This window comes from Bos indicus, chromosome 16, assembly GCF_029378745.1.
Source record: "Bos indicus isolate NIAB-ARS_2022 breed Sahiwal x Tharparkar chromosome 16, NIAB-ARS_B.indTharparkar_mat_pri_1.0, whole genome shotgun sequence".
In the NCBI taxonomy this organism is placed as follows: domain Eukaryota; kingdom Metazoa; phylum Chordata; class Mammalia; order Artiodactyla; family Bovidae; genus Bos; species Bos indicus.
In genome coordinates this window covers 77,919,701-77,939,635 of record NC_091775.1, presented here as the reverse complement: position 1 = coordinate 77,939,635, position 19,935 = coordinate 77,919,701, and the positions used below count along the sequence as shown (strand labels likewise).

Here is a 19,935-nt window from a genome sequence, read left to right as displayed (position 1 = left end):
AGGTTTGGAGAGAGGTTTCCTATCCTAACCCGATGGGAAAGATGAAGTTTTATGTCCATGTGAAGTGACACAGGGCTCAGAAACACCAGAAAAGATGTTACCAAGGGTGCACCGTCAGGGCTCCAAGAAAAAGTATGACATTCACAAAATCAGAAAAAGCTTCACAGTGGAGACAGCATTTTAGACGGTCCTTGAAGGGTGGGTAGATTTCAAACTCTGGAGAGGGAGAAGAGGGGTCAGGCAAGGTAAGTAGTCACACAGGCAGAGAGTTCAGCTCAGGCGCTCAGGCGTGTTGGACTCTCTGCGACCCCATGGACCACAGCACGCCAGGCCTCCCTGTCCATCACCAACTCCCGGAGTCCACCCAAACCCATGTCCATTGAGTCGGTGATGCCATCCAGCCATCTCATCCTTTGTTGTCCCCTTCTCCTCCTGCCCTCAATCTTTCCCAGCATCAGGGTCTTTTCCAATGAGTCAGCTCTTCGCATCAGGTGGCCAAAGTATTGGAGTTTCAGCTTCAGCATCAGTCCTTCCAATGAACACCCAGGACTGACCTCTTTTAGGATGGATTAGTTGGATCTCCTTGCAGTCCAAGGGACTCTCAAGAGTCTTCTCCAACACCACAGTTCAAAAGCATCCATTCTTCACAGAAAAGATGGCAGTATTTCCTGGGCTGTGCCTCACAGACACGGATTCTGAGAGAAGCCAATAGATGTGCTTACAAAACAGTGCACAGTCAAATAAGTTTGGAAAACACTAACCCTGCCTGGAAATTCACAGTGCGCACCTCTCTGAGGAAGCAGCTGTGCAAACCCAAGCCTCCTAAACGCATCTCACTCACTGCAAAGCACATCTGTAAAAGACCAATCACAAGTACTGAAACTGAATCTGTGATTTTAAAACTCCCAGCGATCAAAAGTCCAGGACCAGGTGACCTTGCAAGCAAATTCTACCAAATATTTGGAGAAGAGTTAACACCTGAAACTATTCCAAAAATCTGTAGAGGGAGGAACACTTCCAAACTCTATGAGGCCACCTTCACCCTCATACCAATACCAAGAGACGACGAAAGAACACCTATGGATTCTTCATTTCCAGAATGACTATCAAGCAGAACTGGAAAAGCCTAGCGGAGTAAACCTGGGACACTGTACAATGCCTCCAACACCGAACTGAGAAACAGAATTTATGAATGACAGCTGTGCAGGGGTGAACGTGATTTCAGACACGTCATCGTACGCTGGGGCTTCAGGGTGAGCGTCCACAGGGAATCAGCACAGTAAGTAATTCAATAGTGTGTGTACACCTTCTGCTGAAACCTTCCTTTAGCTTCACCCTATGGTACAAAAGAACGAGCTAATACATAACAGGAGAAACACACTGCTGGTCAGAGAGGACGAGAGAAGCCACGGTAACGGACGGCGCTGTGGGCAATGCGGAACCCCAGGCTGAAGCGGAGGCAGACTGAACACAGGCACCACCTCGCCTCCGTTCCTCCCTGAGCCCAGCAGGAGCTCCCAAACCTGCAGGTCATTCAAGTCAAAAGCAAAGCTGCCTCCATTTTTTTTTTTAATATATGTCCATGAGAACTAATATTCTAAAACAGTATTTTATATTGGAAACAATTCTGATTTAAGCTTGGAAGCTCATAATCAGTACGTTCAGCACCTTATTTCTAAGGAATGTACAGGTTCGGCTTCCTTCCTCACTGTACCTGTATCCGCTTGTGAGCGCGCGTGCACATGCACACACACACACACACACACACAGTCTCAAGGCAGCGTTTATTAGAACAAGTTACCTGTGGCTGGAACTGAGGAACAGGTGGCCCTTGCATTCCTTGTGATTGCTCATCCATTGTCTGAAGCAACAGGAACTTCTGAACTCTGCAAAAAAGGTCAACCCAAAATTTAAATAATGCAATCATTACCACGGCAGGGTCCACACTTGAGATGAGCCCAATGCTTCAAAAATGGCCATTAAGACATTCCCTGCTCTCACCTTCCATTTGGTAAATCCAAGCTCTGTTTGGCTAACACAAACAGTCATTGTCTCAACTCATTTTCTCAAAAGCAGCATTTCCTGCTTAGAAAATCCTGTTTTGTGCGATGAAATCCTCTCTTCTCCATAGATCACAGAGGCTCCCCCACTCCCTCCCCAGCATGAGAAGACAAGCACCATGGAAAGCTTCCTGCAGTCATGAGCAGTGCTTCAGATTCCCCAATCGACCTCATCTCACACTCCACACACGTGAGCACTTGTACTCTTCAGGTCCAACTGAACTGCTTCCTGTGATTTCCAGGCCTATGTTTAAAAGGCCAGTCCTCCTATGAGGACTTATGCAGACGTTCCTTGCAATTATAAGGTGTCCATCCGTTAATTCAGTAAACACAAGCTGAAGACCATACGCCAAGTCCTGCACAAGCTTAAGAGCTGGGCTATGAACCCAGCACAGCAAACACCCGTGTCCACTCCTGACTCTACACACCACCAAGTGTCTCTAGGCTCTTCCTAAGTGTAATTTCATAACTAAAATCTGTGGGTTAAAAAACTAGGGTCCGTTAGGACCAAGAGATAGAGAAACTAAAACACACTTCCACTTCATTATGCCCTTTAAAAACCTGTAAAAAGGTCCTAGACATGGGTCATTTGTATTGCAAATATTTTTCCCATCCTGTGACTTGTCTTTTAAAAACCTTCCCAATGGCATCTTTTAATTAACTTGTTAACTTTTGAAATTTAACAAGTTCTAATTAACCAATCTTTTCCTTTACGGTTAATGCTTTCGTATACAAAATCCTTAAATATTTAGGAATTATTTTCCTGTTGTAAATTCGCACACATTATCTTCCAACATAAGCTTTATTGCTCTACCTTTCATATTCCTATCTGCAATTGGCCTGGAATTAAAGTTTTGTACAATGTAAGGTGAAGTCAATATTCAGCTAGTTTTTCCACATGGCTATCCAACTGACTTCAAATCATTTACTGCAAAGATTATCCTTTATCCTCCCATATCTCACTACAGTGCTACTATACCAGCCTCAACATATTATCAAATGACTGCACATATATATACTATACTAATGTCTGGTGTAGCTTTATTATAAAGTCTAGATATATGCCTAATCATATCTCTGATTTTAATATAAAGTTTAGAACCAGCCTGTTTGTTTCTACTTTAAAAAAAAAAAAAAAAAGAACTACTGGGATTTTGATTAGGATTACAAGAACTCTATAGATCAATCTGCAGAGAGACCTTTCATTTTAATAATATTGGGTCTTCAAACCCATAAACATAGGGTATCTTATTAATAGGTTTAATTTCTTTCAAGAATGGCTTTCACTTTCCAAACTGGTCTTTCACATCTTTTTTTCAGGTTATTTCCTAAATATATCTCGATACTATTAAGTATTTTTATCTCAATTTTCTGATAGTGTACAGAAATACAAATAATTTCTGTATATTGACCCTTTATCTTACAAACCTGCTAAGCTCACTTAATGGTTCAAGTAGATTTTTTTTGTAGGTTCTTGTCTTATTGCAAAGGCTAGAACCTCCAGTACAATGAACAGAATCAAAGACATCCTTTTCTTTTTCCTATCTGAGGACGAAGGCATTCAGTCATTCACCATTAAGTATGATGTAAGATGGACATTTTTCATAAATGCCCTAATTTATCAGGATGAGATAGTGCCCTTCTATTTTCACTTTGCTGGAAGATTTTATAAAGAATAGATGTTAGGTTTTCATCAAATTCTTCTGTGTCTGAGCTGATTAAACACTTTCTTAAAATGATGAATTTTGGTGGCTCTTTTATTTTGAATTTTGAACATTTATTTTGGCAAATGTTTAGCCAGTATTTCTGGAATGAACTCCCATTTAGTCATGATATATAATCATGTTTATGTATTGTTCAATTCAACTTTATATAGTGTTGGATTCAGGGAGAGAGAAGAAGGAAGGAGAATGAGAATCCCGGTAATGAATTAGAATACCTTTTAGTGTGAAATCTGAATCATTAAACAATCAAGAAACAATGACTTAAGGCTACACTGATTATTTAAAATGTGTATAAGCAACAAGGACACTTTTGCAAAAGGTACTATAAATTAAACAGTATCTCCAGCTTAGGAAAAGAAAAACTGTTACAAGCCAACAACACATCCAAGATGGTGTCTTACAACTTGCTGCTATAATTCTAATGCAGGACAGATTACTGCTCAAAACTGCACACTTCAGGACATCAAGAAACTGTCATTTTTCAAAGCAAGGTGACATCACAATAAAGACTTAAAAAAAAATAAATTGATATCATTAAAACCAGTATTTGACATCTAGTGCCCCATACAGTTTACATGAGACAACACAGGAAAAAGAAAAGGCCTCCTGGTCCGAAACCTCTATGAAACACTCCTTGCTGTAAGAAGCGGTCTTAGAGGGCCACAGTGAGTACTAGCACACCAAAGGGTCCAGGCGGGCCTGCAGCTACAAAAGCAAACAAAAAACTTCACTCACATTCAACTTACTTAGTCACAGAACGCTTTCTTTGTGCAGCATATTCTAATAGCCCACAGCTCAGCTAACTGTAAGAAGACGCTACGAGAAATGAGCTAGATTATAACAAAGTGGGTTTCATCATACCTCTTGATGTGTGCAATGCCTAAGCAAATAAAATTATAAAGAAAAGAAGGCAAAATGAAAAAAAAAAGAAACATAAAATTCAAAGACATCTCAGAAGTGACTAGCAGTCTGCGTCACTGCTACAGCATCCCAAACAGCCCCGCTCAGTAAAGGAGCCTGAGTGGGCCTCTCACACTGCACATGGGCTTGGTAACACAATGAACAAGGAGCAAAAAATGTGCTTTGCATAATATCTAACATGGCTCCAGGTGTCACTTGATTCTAACTGCTTCTGTTGAAAAAGAAAATATCAGTGTTTACATGCTGATCTGATATTATCATATTTTCAAAGGCCATATATGCTTATATATTATCTTTCAGGTAAGCCCCTCGTAAATAAAGACGTTTAATGCATAAGTGTTAGACATACATTCGGTCTTCTGGATCGTGAGTCCCAGGCTGCAGGGACCTGTGTTTGCTGTCCACAGCTCTGCTCCCAGCTTAGGCCAATGCTTGGCACAGCATGAGTGCTGAGCGAATATTTACGGAATAAATGAATGAATGTATCTCTATCAAAACATCAAGTAATAACTGCTACAGTTTAATAAGTCTAAAATCAATGGTGAGTAAAATTATGATCAAATTCAACAAATTTGGCAACCAGTCTTCCATCAAAAAAGGCTGCCCAAAGAAGGTGCTACCTGAGCCGGGTTTTAAATGAGAAGGAGATACTCTCACAGGTTAGATAAGGCAAGGAAAACAGGAAATCTGGGGAAAGGAAAGAACACATCAAAATATCCAAAAGCAGAGCACAACATCATGTAAGTAAAATTAAAATTGGCAAGTGGTGAGAGATAGCTGGGGGGAGTCAGGCTAACTTTTATGATATCCCCTTTATTCAACTGCTATCAGAGAGCTAGTGCCGTGTTTCAAGCAGCCGAGGGACGGAAGTGCCCTTTCAGAAATACAATCTTTCCTGCCGTATGACAGAGGACAGGGGCTCACAACCGCAAGACAGACCTGTCAAGAGGCGACAGTAACAATCCAGACAAGAGGTGGTAAGGGCCCTCACCAAGGTCCTCCGATTTGACCTCAGCCAGCAGCCAACACAACTCTCTCCCTTTCTGGAAATGTTCTGTGCCCCATGTACTCTCATATAATAACTCCTTTTTCTGAGTTCCTTTTTCAATCTAACATTTATGTCCAAGTGCTGTACGGTATGAATCTTCTTTTTGCTTTTTAAACCTACATTCTTTCAGGTCATCCTTTCCACTCCCATGACTTGATTACTATCCATCTACGATTACTCTGAAATTTATCTCATCTGTTCTGAGTTCTGAACCACAAACACAAATATCCAAATGACCACCTAGAATCGTCACAGTTTTTGAACAGAAGATTCCATCTGCCATTTCTAAAAAAAAAAAAAAAAAGTTGCTAAGTTCTTTAATCATCTTTCTCTCCTTACATTATCACCACCTACTCAGCTGATCCAGCCCAAACCTCTCAAATTTCTGCATCTCAGGACCTCTTTATCTGAGAATCCCAAAGACCCCTTTTTTTTGCTCACACGGGTCATAAATATCCCTATTTCTCATATTAGAAATCAAAATAGAGCAATGCTTAAAATACATACTAATTCTTTTACAAATAAGAGCAATAAATTAATGACTATAACATATTTTTATGAAAAATAGCTAACTTTGCAAATACTAGCTAGAAGAGAAGCACTGTTTTGCATTTTGTTAATTTCTTTAATGTCTATCTTCAGAAAAGCAGCAGCTTCTACATTCAAGTTGTTGAGATATGTTGTCTTGGCTGAGGTGTATTTTTAAAAATGTGGTCTTACAGATACACAGCTGGAATACCCACTGTGGATATTCTTCTTTAGCACTACAGCAAGCTTTACAAGTGGTAGATTTGTAAAGGTTAACTGCAACATGGACTCTCAAAACTTATCAATGAACTTTTGTACTCTGATGTGAAAGTCTAATGGGCTCTCTTGCCCTCTAAATAGATCCTCTATTCATGCACGATCTTATAACACCTGTGCATGTCACCTGGAAAACTTTAGCTCCGTGAGTTACACAGATCCACTGAATGTTGACCATTTCATTATACAACATTCATAAACACACTCAATAGTGTCACCACTCATCTCATCAGAAATCTTCAAGTACCAGGAAGATGTCAAGGTCAGAGTGATGAATATAATTTTTCCAAAACTCCAACCTTCACTTTAGAAGTTCAAATTTCACCATGAGGAACAAATAATGGCACTTGTTTTCCCTTAAATGACAGGCAAACGTCTACAGAAGTCCCAAGTTTGAGTGTCGGTTTTTGTTTCAAGTAAAAACAGTGTCCGGTGAAAACATGAGCCGGCCAGGCGGCTCCTCCAACAACTGCAGAGACGTGCCTCCTCGACACAAGCCCATCTGCTGCCATGGGGCTTCATGTCGACCTCCCGCTGCATCACGCAGATTCAAGGACTTGTGCTCAAAGGTCAAAATGCGATCAAAAATAATACTCTTTAACTGCTTCATCAAATACAAGTTAAAAGGAAACTCGTCTTTTTTATACACGTAGATAAGACAAAGACTACTAGTTTGGTACCACTGCACCAATTTAAGCTAAGGCATCCGTGCTTTTACAAACTTGCTGTTCAGGCACTAAGTCATGTCCAACTCTTTGCAACCCCATGGACTGCAGCACGCCAGGCTTCCCTGTCCTTCACTATCTCCCAGAGTTTCCTCAACTCATGTCCATTGACTCACTGATGCCATCCAACATCCCATCCTTTGTCACCCCCTTCTCTACCTGCCCTCAACCTTTCCCAGTCTTTTCCAATGAGTCGGCTCTTTGTATCAAAAACGTCTTAGTATTACAAAATCCTTTGTGCAGACCACAAGAATGAACCTCAAGGACCCCACCCAACTCCTAACCCCCATGGTCCATCAAAGCGGACAGACCACACTTTCAGAAGCTCTGGTCTAGTCAAAACCTAGAGTTCATCCTGACTGTCCCCTTCCATCATCTCTCTGCTCCCCACTCCAACACATCAGGAAATACCATTTCTGAAAATTTTCCATGCTCTTCTAGCGCCACTAATACAACCCTACAAGGTATCTCTGTATCTCTGCCAGGGATTACTCTCATATCCTATGAAGTGGCCTCTCTTTCTCCACTATTCTCTTCGCACTGATATTTGAAAAACACAAATCAACTCATGATGCTCCCATTGCTCTTGGGTTAAAATCCCAAGTGCTTGCCAAATACTGCAGGGCCCTCCCTGTAAGTCATCTCCAGCCACCTCTCCCACAGCAGGTCATCCCAGTCTCTCTCGCTGACTCCCTTCCATCAACACGAACCCCTCTTCTGTCCCTGAAACCACTGGCGTCCTCCCTGGCTTCAGGGCCTCTGTGCTCCCTGTATCCATGCTAAAAATCCTCTCCAAAGTAGGACCAGACCTCCCCCAGCCCACTTACCTTTCACATCATCACTCTATTCAGGTCTTTTGCTCATTTTTAAAATTTATACTGAGTTGTATGAGTTCCTTATATATTTTTGGAGATTAACCCCTTATCAGACATGTCATTTGCAAATATTTTCTCCCATTCAGTAGGCTCTTTTCATTTTGATTTCATTCTCTGTGCAAAAGCTTTTAAATTTGTTTAGGGCCCATTTATTTATTTTTGCTTTTGTTTCTCTCACTGGAGGAGATAGATCAAAAACTATATTGCTAAGATCAGTGTCAAAGAACACACTGCCTCTGCTTCCTTCTAAGAGTTTTATGGTTTCAGGCCTTACATTGAGGTCTTTATTTTTGTATATTGTATAAAAAAATTTTCTAATATCATTCATTTACATATAGCTTACCAGTGTTTGCAACACCATATACTAAAAGAGACTGTCCCTCCCTCACTGTACATTCTCGTCTCCTTTGTTATAGATTAACTGACCATATAGTTCAGTTCAGTTCAGTCGCTCAGTCGTGTCCAACTCTTTGCGACCCCATGAATCGCAGCACGCCAGGCCTCCCTGTCCATCACCGACTCCCGGAGTTCACCCAGACTCACATCCATCGACTCAGTGATGCCATCCAGCCATCTCATCCTCTGTCGTCCCCTTCTCCTCCTGCCCCCAATCCCTCCCAGCATCAGAGTCTTTTCCAATGAGTCAACTCTTCGCATGAGGTAGCCAAAGTATTGGAGTTTCAGCTTCAGCATCATTCCTTCCAAGACATCCCAGGGCTGATCTCCTTCAGAATGGACTGGTTGGACCTCCTTGCAGTCCAAGGGACTCAGGTTTATTTCTGGGCTCCGTATTCTAGCCCACTGATTTATGTGTATATTTCTGTCCCAGTTCCATACTGTTTTGATTACTGTAACTTTACAGCATAGTCTGAAATCAGACAGCATGATACTTCCAGCTTTGTGCTTTTTTCTCAAGAATGCTTTGGCTATTTGGGGGTCTTTTGTGTGAAAGTGTTAGTCACTCAGTCATGTCCAACTCTTTGTGACCCCATGGACTGTAGCCTGCCAGGCTTCTCTGCCCATGGGATTCTCCAGGCAAGTACACTGGAGTGGGTTGCCATTCCCTTCTCCAGGGGGATCTTCCAGACCCAAGGATCAAACCTGGGTCTCCTGCATTGGCAGGCAGATGCTCTGCAGTCTGATTAACCAGGGAAGCCAACTTTAGGTAGTATAGCAATACCAAATCTTGTTTTAACAGCATTAATGTCTGTTTTATTTATCCCATTTTTTTGTGGTTCCACACTAATTTTAAAATTATTTGTTCTAATTCTGTGAGAAGTGTCATGGGTATTCTGAATAGGAATTGAATTAGATCTCTATATTGCTTTGGGTAGTATGGACATTTTAACAATATTAATTCTTCCAACTCATGAATATGGTATATCTTCCCATCTATTTGTATCATCTTCCATTTTTTTCATCAATATTTTATACTTTTCAAAGTATAGGTCTCTCACCTGCTTAAATTTATTCCTAAGTATTTTATTCTTTTTGATGCAGTTGTACACGGATTTTCAAGATTTCTCTTTCTAAAGATAGTTTCCTTATTAGTGTATAGAAATGCAATAGACTTTTGTATATTAATCTTGTATCCTGCAACTTTATTGAATTTATTAGTTCTAATAATTTTGGGGTGGAGAACTTTGGGGTTTTTATATACAATATCATGTAACCTATACACAGGGGCAGTACTGCTTCTTCCCTTCCAGTCTGGGTGCTTGTATTTCTTTTCCTGGTCTGATGGCAGTGCCTAGGATTTCCAATATTATGCTAAATAGAAGTGGGAAGAGTGGGCATTATCTTATCCCTGATCTTAGAGGAAAAGCTTTCAGCTTTTCATCACTGAGTGTGAAGTAAGCTTCGGGTTGTCATTATGGCTTTTATTATGTTGAGGTGTATTTCCTCTGTACCAACTTTGTTGAGAGTTTCTATCATAAATAGATGTTTAAATACTACAAATATTTTCATGTAGATTCACAACCTCAGTACACATTAAAGTAAAACAATCTTCCCAAAATCTTGTGTGTAGTCACATATTTTGTAGAAAAGAAAACTACAAAAATTAGGAATCTGAATATCAAGATATAAAAGCTGAGTAACAAACTATTTTTACACAGTTGTGTCTGCCAGTGAACTGAAATTTCATAATTCACATGACCCTGGTAAGAAAATTATTAAAAGTCAAAATACTATATATATAATAAATAATACAGCCCTCAGGGACACAGTATGATATGGCCATCTTAATTTAAACGCTGAAATATGGCACCATTCCCTAAGTGAAAACAATATCTTTCTTAGTTCCCATATTTTAATAAAAGTATAAAATACAAAGCCCTGAGACAGTTAAAAGGAAATTAAATCATGCTAACTATATACTTTTTTCCGCATAATACTTAAAATGAATAACTTCAGTTAATATATTCACCTTAGACAAAATCTTCAACAAAATGAGAATCTTTATTGTGTCTGCAGACATCCTCAATGAATTTCACCTTTAAAATTTTTTAATTTTTACAGAAACTGACTTAAAAATCATACATTTCAAAACACAAACCTGACTTTTTGCCAACTGTAAAATATGGTACTGAAACGTATGTAATAGAATATAAAAAGAAGAGACTTAAATACATATTTGTAAGAAAATAATTATTGAATTTTATTTGTGATCATGATGTTGGTCAAAAAACATAACTAGCCATTAAATTTTAAAAAGGTAATTATAGGTAAAAAATGCTGAGCTAAAGAAAAATATTTCCTTCATTCTGCAACAAAAATTACCTAACAATGAAGACATAAAGGCCAGTCAATCTTGCAATCTTTCAATTTCTAACTTAAAGCTTTAGTAAATACAAATCATAATAATGGATATGTATAGGTTCTGTTTATTAAAAATCTTTCTCCTTCTGTTTCCACACATATATTTTGACAGTTTCATCATACTACCCAGGTTCTCTGCAACTAGTGTGGACCTAGTACAAAATCCTAAATATTAAACTATGTAGCAGCAATCTGAAGAGAGATTTAAGATAAACAATGATCAATTATATGGTTCCTTCTCTAACTAACATATACTTTTCATTTTATTAAAGACTTCAGAAGTTACTTCCTGCTACTCATTACAGAACTTTTACAAAAGTACTCTCAACAAAGGCAAGTTAAAATGGCAATCCAAGTATAAATAAAAAAATTATAGCACTAGGGAAAAAAGTAGAAGGTCTAATTCTAGTTTTAAATCTAATACCACAGTTTCATTCATAAAGCAGAATGTCCTGTCTTAACACTGTGTATAGTTTATAGGCACAAAGAAATGTACATTAGAAATAAATATAAAACATGTTGAATATCACTGATAAAGAAATACAAATTTAAACAATGACAAAGTATGCAATTGATAACCTTTCAAAATGACACATATTTTTAAATTACATGTAATCCTTATATATATGTAATAACCTTTCTAGAAAGCAATACAGAAACAAACATTAATAATCATTCATCCCCTCTTACTCAGTACTCTTAATCCCACAACTCAATCCTAAAGAAATAAATCAGTGACTGAATTCTGGATTACATACAAGAATGTATATTAAAAGACATTTATCAGAAAGGAAAACTATGAACAACATAATGGTCCAACCATATGAAAATGTCTCAAGAAATTATAGTAAATACAGAAAATGGAACCCTAGGCTGACCAAACGCTTATAAAAATTGCAATGGTAGTTAAAGATGTACCCAGTACAACGTGAAACGAAAAAGCAAGATTCAGAGACAATTTCCAAGTTAGATGTACTCAAAGTACACTGTTTTTATAACTAACAATTAGATAATTACGCCCTTGTTTAAGCTACCTATCTTGCCAAAATATCAGCCAGATAAGGGTAGGAAATTGTCTGTTCTATACATCACTGCACCCCCTCGACACCTGGCACGGAATTAAACATACAGTAAATATATAGTCATCTATAATTCTAATATTAATTCATAATATATTAAATCAAAAATAGCAAGTTACAGTTGTTGTTCTCTTTTTTAAAGCACATTTGAATTACATGTATGGGTATAAAAAATAATACAGGCAAACTCCACTTCCATAATGGCAAAAGGACAATTCAGACAACCCCCTACCCCCAGGAGGACAGTTAGTTATACAAATGTTTTTTAATCTGCTTTAAAGCATCACAGTTTGGAAACAGGGAAGAGTTAAGGGACCAGTACCTGAGGGGTAGAGGAAAACCCAGAGACGGGGGTCTACTATCTGGGCACTCCCCACTGAGCACAGACTGGCTGTGGGGGGCTGCAGGGCACTCCCCACCCCTGCAGACTAGAGAAACAGTGCAGTCCACAGCTCACCACCAGGGCTTGGCGACAACCCCGCCAGTTGGGCTGGGACAACCTTCAGGGCATTACATCCCCCGAAATTGGACTGAGGTCATTTCTGAGAGCTAATGGGCTTCCCAGGTGGCTCAGGGGTAAAGAATCCGCCTGTAATTTGGGAGATAGGGGTTCAATCCCAGGGTTGGGAAGATCCCCTGGAGGAGGGAATGGCCACCCACTCCAGTATTCTTGCCTGGAGAATCCCATGGACAGAGGAGCCTGGTGGGCCACAGTCCATGGGGTTGCAAAGAGCACGCAGGCATACACACAGAGCTAAACCCCCAGGCACCTGGCAGAAACACATGGAAACATACCCTGGAGAAAGAGATTATCTCAGGCTTCACATCACTTCTACTATCAATCCTAAACATATAATTTCAGACAGGTAACCAAAAATAATCAGGCACTCTAGCAAACAAGACTACACAAACAAAAACCAGCACGGGACAGACAGGATGAAAACGCTCTCGGAGGGAAGGCAGAAGACGCAGGAAGGAATCATAAATGCGACGGCAGACATCTGGCAGACATTTAAGTAAGTGTTATCGGCATGAACCAACAGATAAGAGTGGCAGCAGGGCCGAGCACGTGGAGACCACTACAGAGACAGAGGCTGCGTGGAGATAGAGCGCTCTAAGGTTCCTCTTATGATGTCTGGGAAAGCCAAAGGGACAAATTAACACTATCTTTACCTTGCCAGTCTATATATCTTGTCTAAAACTTATTTTAGCGCTTTTTTATTATAGTATAATTTATATACAGGAAAATTTCCATTTTCCTGTGTGATTTTCATAGGTTTTGACAAAGTTAGCCTTGTAACTGCCACCAGAATCAAAATGAGAAGGTCTGTTGGCCCATGCAATTCTCTGTGTCCCTTTACAGTCAAATGCGCCCCAATTCCTGGCAACCGCTCCTCTGTCTTCCGTCCCTTCATCCTCCCTTTACCAGGAGAGCGTGTAGATGGAGCCACACGGAACACAGTCCTCTGAGCTGGGCCTCCTTCGCTCAGCCCAGTGTACCTGAGACGCATCTGTGTTGCTGCACACAGTCTGCTCATTCTTACTGTTTGCTTATCCATTCTCTAACTAAAGGACACTTGTCTTGTTTTCCAGTTCTGGGCAGTTACAAATAAAGCCATTGTAAACATCTGCGTACTGGTTCACATTTAAGTTTTCACTTCACACAGGTAAATATCTAGCAAAGAAATTACCTGGGTAACGTTAAGATTTTAATAAAGCTGCTTGCAAAACAGGTCTTTATTTGGTATGCTGAGAAGAAAACGAACAGTACCTGCTGTCAGTCTGCCTTCCATACAGCTCCCTGTGGTCTCAAGAAGCTGCTCCTTCCTCGTTCTTTCTTTGTTACTCTAGTAAGATCATCATAAAAGACAGGGGATTGGATTTGCCTACAGCATTTGTATTTCTGTCAAGTCATCATGTGAGAAACAAGGAAATAAGAGAGAGAATTTCTAATAAAAATTATGGCAAACAGAAATGTGTTGAACCTTTTGCTTTTCTGGAAAGGCAGACATTACCGTCCCGTGATTATTCAGTGACTCAGAAATGGCCTAACATAAAATAGATAATAAGAATGCAAGTGCTGAATTTTAAAACTGAACAATTAAGCCCAGTATGAGGACAGTTTGTTTATGAATTCCTATTCCTTACTCCTATAAAATGCATATGCTTGCTGACTAGTCAACAGGAGTGAAATATGGAAAAAAGTAGAACACAGCCAGCCAGAGATACGTTTAAGTAGTTAAATATAAACTTTCTGGATATGGAGTAATTCACAGTAAACTTTTTTCCAAGAAAGTGAAAAGAAGGAAAGTTCAGTACACTCAGTAAACATGTCCTTCTCTGAACTAAATCTTTTTAGAGCCACTGCTACACTTCAAACATGCTCCCTAAAACATCTGAAAAGAAGGGTTTGACACGAGAAAGCAGAGAAGTATCCACTGAAAAATCATTTTAACACGTTTTATGTTAAAGAATCACTGAAAAGTAACAAAATAAAGGTTGAGACAATCAGGGCCAATGTTTTCACTATGGTTCTTGTGACACCTGCCGGTTTGATCTTATCTTCGTCCCTAATATACACTCATGTGTGAGACAGAAGCATTTTATATACAAAACTCTGTAGCACATGAAACAGAATCCTGAGATTAATCAAGGGACCTATGAACCAAAAACATAATGAGCACACGTGGGCCAACTAATCACTTCTCACAGCCACTGAGTTACTGAAATCAGTGTTATTGGGTTTACTAGAAGTCACTTCCCAATGAATTTAATGAACACAAGCTGTCTGTGACCTAATACTTTGATTCTACCTTATTATTTAATTCTGATACTAAAGTTACATTTTTAACCGTCAACTGCAAAAGACAATAGAGCATGCTATTAGAATTCAAAAATGCCAAAAAGTAAATGTCTTCAAATATATTATCCAGGATAATTTTCTGGTTTGTTTTCAGCAAATCCAAAACTGTGTCTTTGTCAAATAAAATAACACACATCCCTTACTAAGTAAGTCCTCACTTTTTACCCTCTTCCGTTCCTCCTCCTCTCTCCTAAATCCATTATAAAATGTGATGTCAGAGGTTTCTGATCACAGCTACCACTGCACCGCAGTCTTTACTGCCGATTACATCAGAGATCATTCAAAATGCCTGAGTGCGTGAACAACTCCAGATGAAAGAAACTCATTAGGATTATACAACTGTAACAGAACTGCAAGGAAAAAGATTTTCTAACACTGAATTTCATAATGCTAAAAAATGCTTCATTCCAGTTGACTCACCCTCTGAATAAATATATCAAACCTGAAAAAAATAAACTTTCTTCTTCCTAGGATCTTTGCTGTTTCATACTGCTAACATTAAAAAAAAAAAAATGTAATGTCTCTAAAGAAAAAGAAATACTCCAGTAAGTCATCTTTTTACTTGCTACTTTTTCCCAGTTCAGCAAATCTAATAAGCAACAGGCTCCACACACCACCACTCAGTAGAGGCCGGATTAATTCAAACCCAAGACAGTGCTCAAGGATACATAAGAGGTCAGAAAATGTGCAGTGTAGGTTGTGAGTAAACACATTTCCTTCACTTCTTAATTATGCATTGATTCGCATGCAGCAAAGAGTTGCCTAAACCTAAATGAGACTTACTTTCTAACAGACCATTCTGAACAAAATCAGTCCTGAATGTAGCCTGTGAATCAGCAGTTCTCAGCTACGGTTGGCTACCAGGTCCCCTGTGCTGTTGCTGCTGTTTAGCTGTCTGGCCCGATGCCCTGATTCCCGGGCCCTGATTCCAGCTGATCAGTCTGGAGTGGGACCTGCATCTCTCCGCTGAAGAACATATACATAAGAGGTACACAGAGGAGGACGGTGCACGACTTGGTTTGCAAACTACACGGCGTTGGAACTTAACAGGCTGTGTCCCGCTTTGCCCTGGTGTCCAGGGCATCACTGCAGCGGGGGTGACCAGCACTCTGGCCACCAAACCTGCCCCACAGGCCGGGCCCACCACCCGGCCTGCTTCAGACGCTCCTCTGTGTGAGTCTAAATTGGACTCAAACAAAAAGAAACCGGGCTGGGTGCGCGGGCGGGGGCGGGGGGCTGGGGTGCAGTTATTCCAGGACACTGAGCAGTGATCTGGGGAGGCGCAGCGGGAGCGACCCCAGTAGGAGCTCCAGACTCTAGGGTGGATTTCTGTTGTTAACATGTTATTGTTGAAGGTTTTTTTTTTTAAGTAAAATTAGAAGGAACATAAAGACCTCTCAGCACACACAGAAGTCTCTTTTGAATGTCTCCCCCCTCCTTGTTTAAAACAGGTCTAAGAGGATCATCCATTGGTTTCAAAAACATGTATGATCTAATTCCCTAAATTACAATGTTTGGAAGAGTCATGTCAGACCATACTTACAAATGAAACATCTGAGTTTGATTTTTAAAGTAACAAGTAGGTAGGTCTAAGCTGTTGAGCCTAAGAGCCATCAAGCATCTTCCTTTCTGCCAGTTTAGCACGGCGACCGATCAGGGCTAAGACGTGCGCTCTTCTCTGAGCCCTCGATGGGTCACCAGGGTGCACCCACCACTGCGCTCCCGGAGACGACCTCTGAGAAAGAAAGGCTTGAGGAAGGAAACCAGGAGAGAGGGAAAAGCAAGGAGGAGGGAGGCGCGGGAAGGAGGGAGGCCGACGGGAGCCGGTGAGGCAGCAAGGCCGGGTCTGGGTGGCACCAATGCTGCTTTTCCCGAGCTCTCATCACTGGCAGCCTGCTCCGGACACAGGGGCGGGGCACGGGCGGTCCTCCCAACCTCTCAGCCGCAGGCCTGTCCTGGTGGGGAAGTGTTCCGGGAACGGGGGCCGCAGTCCTCAGCGCCCCTCACGGCGGTCCCCACTCCCCGGACAGGGCTCTCAGGCTCAGAACGGCAGCAAGAGTGGCCGAGCGAACAGGAACCCCGTTCTCAGCGGAGATGGAAGGCCCCATGGCACACACTCCTGCTGCCCCCGGGCAGCGAGGTCCCCGAGTGCTGGGGTGTCCTATGAGGCTTCTCCAACCTCCTCCAACACGGGAGGAGCTGGACTCGGGTCACGTCGGGGAGACCTTCGCTCCCAGTCAACAGTTTCTGTTAGAAGGTGCCAAGCTTTTACTCTCTTTTGTATCACTCAACACATGTGCCCCCCAAAATAACCCATGAGAGCAACGGACGCCCCAGGATGATGGCTCCAGAAACCAGGCTCGCGAGGCGGGGCCCCGGACGAACGTGAACCACAATAACCTGAGGCCCCGGCTCCGCGGGTGCGCCCCAGCGTGGATGTGGGCGCGCACCACGCCATCTATTGCAGCCCCCTTCAATTTCACACAAGGATTACCATCTCTGAGAGCCTAAATGAACTTTGGAAATCAATGGCGGGGAGAGAATGATTATAAACGCAATGTGTGAATGCATGCAAACTTCATATTATTTTATTCTAAAAGCACTTATGGTTCAAATGTGCCGAGTCTAGCTCAAAACCAGAAGCAGCCGCAAGATTTTTTTCACAACAAATTTTTGTTTCTGGTATTTTCCTTCACCCTCTTCCTTCCCCACGTGAGAGTGACATTAGCTAAGAGGGAGACTGGGGAGGACGCTGCTCCCCTCCACCAGCCAGGCCAAGACTCCCGGCCAGACCAGCCCGGTGGGGCCATTCCCGCAAGACCATCCCAGCGGAGACTACCTGGGAGGCTGTTCCGGTGAGACCCCCAGTGAGCGGGTGCCAGGGAAGCCGGGGCGGGGGGGGGCAAAGGAGTGCACACCGCACTCCAGAGCTGCGACCATCATCGGCTTCCAGCCCAAGATCACACCTTGCCGAGCATGGAGCCTCCACATGGATTTCGGCACCTTCCCCAAGACTGGCAGGGGAACGCCGGGCTCCCGGGGTGCCCAGGCAGCCCTTCGAGTGAACAGAGGTGGAGGCCGTGTTGGTTTGTGCTCCCGAGGACACCTGAACCTGAACAGGACAACTGATCGTGTGAACACCGGCTCCTGCGTGCACCGGGGTGGCCAACGCGGACCTCAGCGCTGCTGAGGCCACGCCTGAGCCTGATGCGTGTGAACACCAGCTCCTGCGTGCGCCGGGGCAGCCAACGCGGACCTCAGCGCTGCTGAGGCCACGCCTGAGCTCTTTCTGGTCTGGAAAGACACCTGGCGCAAGTACCTCTGACTTTCCATGCACAGCCAGGGAGAGTCAGCAGCCCGGAGGCCCGAGACGGATGACTGTAATCAGGTGTCCTCAGACGTGCCATTTCAGCTCGGGGCTGAATCTAAACCACGCTGTTCTCTGCACTGCCACGCGCGTTATTAAAAGCCCTGCCGAACAAAAGGCTCCCCCAGGCTGACGGCTCCCAACCGGCAGGGCCTCACACCAGTCTAGTCTCTGCTGCACTCTGAAACGAAGCTTCAGGGCGACCTTCCCACGGTTCCTGTCTGTGGCCCGGGAGGGCAGGCACACCGCCTAGTCCTGCTACTTCCTCAAGGCTCACACAGCCCCAGGCAGACACCCTGCCTACCAGGGCCACTCGCCCTCTCCCAGCAGAGTATCAGCAGGGTGAGATTCAGACACAGGAGAGACAGAAGCACAAAAAAGCAGCACCCAAAAACCGAAGGCGGGAGAAGGGGACGACAGAGGACGGATGGACATGAGTTTGAGTTAACTCCTGGAGTTGGTGATGGACGGGGAGGCCTGGCGTGCTGCAGTCCATGGGGTCACAAAGAGTCGGGCACGACTGAGTGACGACCTGAACTGAACAAGAAAGATAGAGGCTTTTGTTTTTCAGTGGCGGCCAGTTTCATAGCGTATTAATGAAGGGTTCTATGAAGGAATTCAGTTACTTAAGTCTAATGATCTAAAGCATTTCATAGCATATTAATGAAGGGTTCTATGAAGGAATTCAGTTACTTAAGTCTGATGATCTAAAGCAGGGACTGGCACCCTTGTTCAGTGAAGGGCCAGAGAGCAAACATTTCCAGGGTCACAAGCTGGTATCAGTCACTGAACCCTGATGGCAAAGCCGCCATGGACCATCCACCAAGAAAGAGGGGGCTGTGTTCTCGTGTAACCTCATTCAGGACAACCAGCTGGGGCCACATGTGGCCACAGGCCATAGTCTGCCCACCCCTGAGCTAAAGCACATGTCTGTCACACTTTGGCCCAGTGAACATCCAGTACTTGGGAAATACTACATTTGCCCTTTTAATCTGAAACCCTCTCTGCTAACCTTGGAGCCTGCCCACTCCACTAAGTACTCCGCTACATACTCTGGGTTTATCAAAGGAATAAAGTGAATCAATGAGATAAAGCAAGATACAGACCTATTACATTTATACTAAAGTTAAAACTGAACTTCCCTGGTGGCTCAGTGATAAAGAACCCACCTGCCAATGCAGGAGACATGGGTTCAATCTCTGGGTTGGGAAGATCCCCTGGAGAAGGAAATGGCAACCCATTCCAGTATCCTTGCCTGGAGAATCCCATGGACAGAGGAGCCTGGCAGGCTACAGTCCATGGGGTCACAAAGAGTCGGATACAAGTAAGCAACTGAACACCACCACCAGAGACTGAACTATTGTGTGGCTGCCCTACAGGGTTCATTCTGGCAGGACTCACTTCCACTACTCCCTCTCTACCGCAACGCATGCAGACACAACCCTCTGCCGCTAAAAGCCCACAGATTAATAAAATCATACAATAAACCATAGTCTGTACATCACAGACCACAGGAGTTACTATCTAAACACTAGGAATCGCAACAACTCAACATGAACAAGGACAAAATTGAGGGAAGGCAGCCAGTAAGAGTAAATCCAGGATGACAACCTAAAACCAGAGAGAAAGTCACTGCAGACAGGACAAGA

The 19,935-nt window shown here is 42.5% G+C and overlaps 1 protein-coding gene across 2 annotated transcripts in view; it reads right to left on the bottom strand.

The window, feature by feature from the left end:
* Positions 1-19,935, bottom strand: part of NEK7 (NIMA related kinase 7) — a 138,293-nt gene that overhangs the window by 80,415 nt on the left and 37,943 nt on the right. For both annotated transcript variants that reach the window (XM_019976442.2, XM_019976441.2), the window contains exon 2: positions 1,802-1,886. In XM_019976442.2, coding sequence (XP_019832001.1) covers positions 1,802-1,858 — 57 coding nt within the window. In that variant the 5' untranslated portion in view covers positions 1,859-1,886. The remainder of the gene's footprint in view (positions 1-1,801; positions 1,887-19,935) is intronic.